The 7,627-nt window shown below is 34.1% G+C and overlaps 1 protein-coding gene across 2 annotated transcripts; it reads right to left on the reverse strand.

The window, feature by feature from the left end:
* Positions 1–19: 19 nt before the first annotated feature.
* Positions 20–5,970, reverse strand: LOC101887692 (RNA-binding protein 1). 2 transcript variants are annotated; one of them, XM_020038133.2, is made up of 5 exons: positions 5,817–5,970; positions 5,330–5,560; positions 5,111–5,269; positions 1,166–4,114; positions 20–795 (listed from the first exon to the last, which is right to left on the reverse strand). In XM_020038133.2, exons 2-4 carry the CDS (start codon positions 5,536–5,538, stop codon positions 3,082–3,084), a joined length of 1,401 nt encoding a protein of 466 aa, XP_019893692.2. In that variant the 5' UTR covers positions 5,539–5,560; positions 5,817–5,970; the 3' UTR covers positions 20–795; positions 1,166–3,081. The 2 variants fall into 2 exon arrangements, with proteins under 2 accessions (XP_019893692.2, XP_005187363.1); XM_005187306.4 differs by lacking the exon at positions 1,166–4,114 and having other exon boundaries at positions 5,817–5,968.
* Positions 5,971–7,627: the final 1,657 nt, after the last annotated feature.

The following is a 7,627-nucleotide window of genomic DNA, read 5'->3' on the forward strand; positions in this document are numbered from 1 at the left end:
ATAAACAACACAAAAGTAATTACTATTTTTAATTTTAACTTTTATTTATTTGTTTCTTAAAATTGTAATTAATAAATCATATTTATACGCTAAGATTAAGAAAAAAATATATTTTCAACTGCCTGTTTATCTTTGCATATACTAAATATTATTTGCAAAAAAAATATAGAAATGAAATTCAAAAAAAAAAATACCTCAGATATACATTTTGTGATATATGTAGTTGTAGTTGGTCGTAAGGTTGGAATAACAGATACGCAATGATGTTTGGTTGAGTTATCTTCAATACATCTACGCAGCAAGATGCACTATAGCCGCCTTAGGAATAGACACAATTATTCCAAATTGAAAAATAATAAGGGGGGTTGGAAACAGATAGTCTTGGGATGATAAAAAAATAAAAAGTATCCGTGTGCACTTGTACATAATTCAAGTACAAAATCATATTGACACCTTCTCTTATACAATTAAAAGGTTATTTTCCAAGGTGAAAATAAGCATTTCAATATATGTATGGATATGTTCATAAACATAAAGAATATATTGGGAGGAAGCGCCAAACAAATTGTTTTGCTCAGTTTTTTGGTGGGAGAGATAGATAATGGGGATGAGGGATTGATTTTCCTTAAAATTGTTGTTTTGTTTTTTACATAAAACAAAATGTGTGATTTCTCTGTTCAAAAAACACAATATACAATTGCTAAACTTTAATGGCGGTCACGAGAATCCGATCTGCTGCGTCTGTCACGTGAAAAACTGCGGGAACGGCTGCGTGTCCTTCTGGGCGAACGAGATCTAGAAAGTAAATTACAACGACAAAAAGAGACAGGAAGAAATTTGGATAAATAAATGCTATAACAGAATGGTTCTACTTGGTAAAACTGAAAAGTAATTACATTTCTACACCTTTGCCATAAATTACACATTGCAACAGTTTTCCATTAAGCCATAGGCTTTCATTATTTTTCAAGAAGTTGAAATTGCATTTCTCGAAGGTTGCTCTATTTGCTGAGCAAAACTAGTTGCAATGTGTAATTTGTTATGAAGCAAAAATAAATAACTTTTTAAATAATAAATACAAAAACACAAACATAAATTTTCTAACAAAAAATATAAACGTCCACTTTTCATCAGATGTTTACTATTAAAAAAATTAAAAACAAACCACAATATGTTGCACTTATTGTTGGGCGGATTATTTTTGTTGCTGATTACGATTTTTGTATGGCTGAGGAGGTTGATTTGTTGGTTGGTTGGTTGTTTACTTGTAAGAATGGTTGGTTGTTGAAATTTGGAAAAGTTGTGGCAGTGAGAAGTTGTCTTTTTAATTTTTTTTTGGTCTAAAAATGATGCCGATTATTGCAAGAGTTTTGGACTTGTTGCTGATTGAGAAACGATTGTTGACTGATAGGTGGTGTTGGTTGGTTGATCTGATTGATTAAATGATGATTGTTGTTGGTATCGGTAGGTACTCTAAGAGTTATGGAGACTAATTCAATGATGGCACGCTTCTGAGGTACGACGATGTATCATCACGAGGAAAATTCATTAAATTTTTGCTGAACAGAGTTGGTTTGGTGGATGGAATAGTAGCAGATGTTTAGTGGTGCAAATTTCTACATAACAAAATGATGGCCTTTGAAGATGCTGCTTTAGTAGTTGCTGATTACAATACAAAGAACAAAGGCTGTTGCTTTCTAAAATAAAAACAAGGACAAACTTCAAAAATTCATATTTTTGAAATTTTGAAATAATCTTGATGAAGGCAGCATTGTTGATAGGCGACAAGGAGATGAGGGAGGCTGTCTGTTGATGGTGGCCACGGTCACTGGTCTTTTCCAATTCACATAAAACATGGTTTAGTTGCATTGAGTTAATCACCGCCGCCCATTATGCGTACCACGCGACGACTGACCCCAAACTGTTGATTGACCGATCGACCAACTTTTTCCCGACAGATTTACAACAATGTAGCAGTATTACCACTGAAGATGTTGTTTTGTTGTTGATGTTGTCTGTTGTCTTAACGAAAGTTGCATATAGGTTGAACTCATTAAAAAAAATAAAAAAAAAAATTGAGAGTAGATTAAACAAGTATTAGAACAATTGAAAAATCGTCACTACTACTATTTTGCTTCTAAAAAAGAGTAGGTATTTTACCGCTTTCAAGACGACATTGGTTTGTTAACAATATTAGAGAAATATCATAAGTATAAATAACATCATACTATACCCATATTTCAGTTGTAGGTGAATTTCGATGAAACGTCAATGATGTTTTGTTGTTATTGATGGCCAACCAAACTGTCTGTGACTTGTTTTAAAGATGTTCCGCATATTTATCGTCCCAAATTTAATTTGTTTTAATGACGTTACAAACAAAGAATTTCCTACTCAATTAATATAATTTCTTAAAAGTTCTTCTTAGTATTCATTTATGCCGCGAAAAAAACCGACCATTTATAAGTACATATCGTATGTAAAAATTCGCAATTTCTCTACAATTATTCCCGTTTGTTACAGAATCAATGACCCAATTTGAAACCCTTCTTAAAGACAGATTCATTTATCTGTTAAGAATTTGGAAAACGCTTGACTATTAATTTTTATTTCATAGTTTTATCGCGGTTTCTCGGAGCCTACCCGCCCCCTGGAGGTTTCGAAATGCGCATTTGTCTAATTCAGAAAGTGATAGGGACGGACATTCTTTTCGATTTGTCAAGAAATTTAAATGATGCCATAATTCGTAATTGTTATCAGCAATAGCGACATTTTTGAGATGATGATTGTGGGTGGGTGGTGGTTAGTTGTTGTGATTGCTGATTTGAAGAATTTAACGTTGCTGCTACCTCTATTCAAACCTGTTGGTAAAATATTGCTCAAAGAGACAAGAAAATAGAATTTAGCCAAAAACAAATAATGCAGCTACATAAACTGATGATTACCAGTATTTTTACAACAATAACCAAATGCACTGCGTTGCGTTGCAGTAGGTTTTTTGAAGATATTCAAATCGAACAAGCTGCAGGAGAACTAGTTCATCAAGCTGATTCAATAAAGTGGTCGTGGTGGTGGTGGTGGTTAAGTTGGTGGTGGTGGTGATAGTGGTAAGTTTGGAGGTAGTGTTGTTAATATATCATTTTCTACTGTCAAAGAAGGGGACGAATATAAAGTTGATGTTGGCTGGGATAAGCACTGAGGAGGAGATCGTTGGCTGAATTGGGCAATACAATAACTGTCGTTTTCTTGGTGACTGTTGTGATGTTTTAGTAGAAGTAGTAGTAGTAGTAGCTGTGGTGTTGATGGTGCTAATAATGACGACGACGCCTCTGTAGCAGAAGTAGTAGAAACATTGTTGCAATTTCTTGTCGTCGTTGTTGCTGTTGATGATGTAGAAGGAGTAGTAGTAGTAGTAGTGGAAGATCGGAATTTTCTCATCAACGTTGAAGGCATTGACGCTGTTGAGGACGCCAGTATACAACAAAATCGTTGTGGAAGATGACTACTACAACAACTGCAGAGATGTTTATGGTAGTGGTGGTGTTGCTGTTGTTGATTGTGGTGGTTGAGGTGGTTGTGGTTGTGATTTGATTGGTGGTGATGGTTGAGATTTTGATGAATTTGTTTACAAAGGACGACGACGACAACAACAGCTACTGTCAATAAACAACTCAGCGATTTGGTTGTTCTTGTAATAGTTGGTCGTACTGTATTTTTTCCATGTATTCTGTGGGTCGTGTCAAGTTCCTGAATTAGTCCAAATAAAAATTTGTGTACTTTAAATGTCAAACTATAAGTCCGAACTTTGTTGGGGTTTGTGAATGTGTTGGCTATCAAACGATTTGTAATGATGAAGTGTAATGTTGTTGTTGACTGTGTTGGAAGTTCTGTTGTTGTTATTGATGTTGTTGTGTTGATTATAATGTCGTTTCTTGTTGTCTTGCTGAGATCGCTGTAGTCGTCGTTGTTGTTGTTGTTGAAGTTGTTGGTTGATTTTTTGTAGTAGAAATTGGAAGAGGAGTAGTTGGTAGTAGTAACAGATGTACTTGAGGTACAACAAATAGTGGAGGTAGTAGTAGTAGTAGTAGCTGAAGCAGAAGACGACTTTATATTCCTGTAAAAATGAGGAGCGTATACCACGTTTAAAAAATTTTTAACAAAAAAGAACTAAGAATATTAAAAAAAAAACAATTTTTTCTATGTGAACAAAAGTACAAACAAGGGATATGTGTGTAATAAAAAAACAAATATTTTTGTCAAGTTGTAATATTCGAGAAGGGAGACGCATTCATAGTACACGTGTAAAAACATTGACATACACAAATATAACACAAACAACGAGCCATTGTGGTTAAAAAAAATGAACGGAAATTGTATTCTGTGTAAAAATATTTACACCATTGCCAAAAACAATACAAGGTATCTTTAGACATACTGTTTATACAGTCGTAGATACCGTCAAGTCATTAATGACGCAGTGTCAGTGGAAGATAAACATGCAAATGACATGAAAAATAAATTATACAAAATAATAAGCTTCTTAGGAATCGATATATATTAAAATGAAAATCCCCAGTCTAATAATTAACTTAAATGCGATCTCTGAAGATACTTATTTTCACTTATATTGTTTTGTCCGATCAATGACTATGGTTCGATGTAAATACATGAATGTAAAATAAAATTTTTGTTGAAAATTGTAAGTCACATATTGCCTTTGAATAGGAAATACATTGATTCTTAGTATATACGTTCCGTGTATACAAATATTTTTTTGAACAATAAACTACTGCGCATGTTCAGGACAATCAGATGAAGCAACTTTTCTACTATTTGAAATGATTGACCTTAAAAGCTTATTATTTTGCATATAAAGGGAAATGTTTAAATTCGTTAAAATGGGAGATATTGAGGTGCACATATAGATATGGACGCCAGCTTAAGGTATGGGGTCTTATTTTCGTTGTTTTTTCCACTTCAGATTTAGCCAACATAATTATAACAAAGAAATTGCTAAGACGGCGACCCATATCTTCAACAATTATACATGGATACAAATAAAATACTTTCATATAGTACACCGAATTGTTGGAAAAGTTTTGAAACTTACCTATAACGAGCACTGCCACCACCTGCTCCGCGGGCACTGGCAGATTCGCTAGCACCTCCACGGCCTCCGCCTCCTCCACTGTTTCCGCCACGACGTCTACTATCACGTCGTGAACGTCCGGAGGACATTTCGACACGAATGCGGGTTCCACAGCAGCGTCTGTGAGAACATTTTCGTTAATTATATGCAATCAAATACCATATAATACTCAATACTTACGTTCCATCCAAAGCACGGGTTGCATCTTCAGCATCTCGTCTGTCTTCAAATTCAACAAACGCAAATCCGGGTGGGTTACGTGCCACCCAAACATTACGTAGTGGGCCATATTTGCTAAATGCATTTTCTATTTCATATTTTGATGCAGATGAGCCCAAGTTTCCCACATATACTTTGCAAGCCAAATCCCATTCACGATAGCGTGGCATATTTAATTACTAGTATTTATAACTGTCAAAGGGAAAGAAATATAAATTGTGGTTATTAACGATAATAATTGCCTAACTTTTCATATTTACGTATTAAGTTTTTAAAAGAAATTACGCACACACACAAACTTGTGTTTTCTTGCCAGCAGAAAAATTTTGTCAAGATGGCGACCATTTTGTCAAATTGGTAGGTATACAGAATTTCCTCCCAACTGATTTGCATAATTTCACTGTTTTTGCTAAAATTAAGAAATTTCTATAAAACAAAAAGTACTTACCTTAATTTAACTTCAAACTTGATATAATTTATTTAAATATATAAATATTTTATTTTATATATTACACCTTCGGCTAGAAACGACACACTTTCGAGAACACACCTCTTCAGCACGAACAATTTTTTATAAATGAAATGAAACAGGGCTCGATAATCGATTTTGGCCTGACGGAAAGTTGGCAAGACTTATTATTTTAGTTGGCAACACGTTCCGATGGAAGACCATGACATTCTAATAGCATGTTCACATACCAAATTTCAGGCGTTGTTAACACTTATAATTAATCAATCGCCACTTTGATTAATTTGATTGCCACACAAAAAAGCGTTTTATGTATTCATCTTTAAGCTGAAGATACATAAATGGTCTGTTCCAGTTTCTACCCTTAGGCTGGAAATACATAAAGAGCATATTTGGCTGGCTTAAGTCATCGGCTGGCTTCTTCGTAGATGAACAAAGGAGTTTTAGGTTGACTTAGTTCGATTTTGGCCCTGGGCTCCTTTGTTCATTTCCGAAGAAGCCAGCCGAAAACTTAAGCCAGCCAGATAAGCGCTTTATGTATTTCCAGCTTACAGTACGTTTATATATAAATGGGTTAACCGACTGGATTTGGATTAAAATTGTCATATCCATTATTTATACTTCAAATAAATCCTCTCAAAGTAGGTTAACCTTACAAAAAGTTCTAACGTAATCATAGCAGTAAAGCTCCATGGTTGTGCTTTTTAAGATTAAATTATTCTGCCCTATCTTGTAATTAGTGTACCATAGTTTTACTATTATCCATGGTATAAGAATACAGGTAGTCGCGTCGACACAGCTGCTGGGACAATGAACTGTCAAACCAATTTTGACATTGAAAATATTAAATGAAAAATTAGTGAAATTTGTAAAAATTTTTGAAAAATGCATATCAGAACAACCTCAGATATGCGTCGTGTAAGAAAACTTATAAAAATCTACTTATTTTTGTCAAAACATTTTAAAATTTTTGACATATCAATGTTCCCAAGCGTTGATGCATCTACCTGTATTCTTCTGCCATGCTATTATCTGAACACGTACGTCACAGAAACAATTTTAGATGTTTCGACAATTAATACAATATGTGCTTTGTTCCAGAACAAGCATGAATCTACTATTTTTGCAATTTTTTCGATATCATAAAGGGAAAATCGGTTAACGTTGTTTTACATTCTAGCAGTTCTGGAACAGACCCATGGTTCTTATCCTGCCTTTCATAAAAGCAAAGTTACTCGAAAAACAAGTAAAAAGCGGTCCAGACCGAACTTTGAATACCCATTTGGAAAAAATTGGAAGTTTTCAAAAAAAGATCTATTAATATCTTAAAAAATATAGCCGTTATATTAGGGTATATACGACGACGTGGTATTTGAAGCCTATGCAAGTAACTTTTGTCATAAGCCATTACAATATTTAAATACTAAAATTCCGGTAATTAATACAGCTAAAATCATCATAGGGAGGCACCGAATATAGGGAGGTACCATTATATGGTGGCTATACCAAAACATGGACCTGCACAGACAATTTGTGTCATATGCTGCCGTAATCATTATGAACTTCAAATATCAAATTTAAAACAATTCCGATGAATAATGTGGCTAAAAATATCAAAATACCATATATCGGGAGGTACCGTTACATGAGGGCTATACGAAGACGTTGACCTGCATAAGCAACTTTTCTGTCTGGGCTGTAATATCCATTACGAACTTCAAATACCAAATTTGAAACAATTCTGGTGAATAATGTCGTTTAAATCATCAAAATAAAGTAGCACGATTATA

The sequence above is a fragment of the Musca domestica genome, unplaced genomic scaffold (genome assembly GCF_030504385.1).
Source record: "Musca domestica strain aabys unplaced genomic scaffold, Musca_domestica.polishedcontigs.V.1.1 18, whole genome shotgun sequence".
Lineage (NCBI taxonomy): Eukaryota > Metazoa > Arthropoda > Insecta > Diptera > Muscidae > Musca > Musca domestica.

Coding starts and splice junctions, on each gene's coding strand:
- LOC101887692 (XM_020038133.2), bottom strand. CDS start 5,538: ATGCCACGCTATCGTGAATGGGATTTGGCTTGCAAAGTATATGTGGGA. Junction 5,270..5,329: donor ACCCGTGCTTTGGATGGAAC/GTAAGTATTGAG, acceptor ATGTTCTCACAG/ACGCTGCTGTGGAACCCGCA. Junction 4,115..5,110: donor GGTGGCAGTGCTCGTTATAG/GTAAGTTTCAAA, acceptor TCATTTTTACAG/GAATATAAAGTCGTCTTCTG.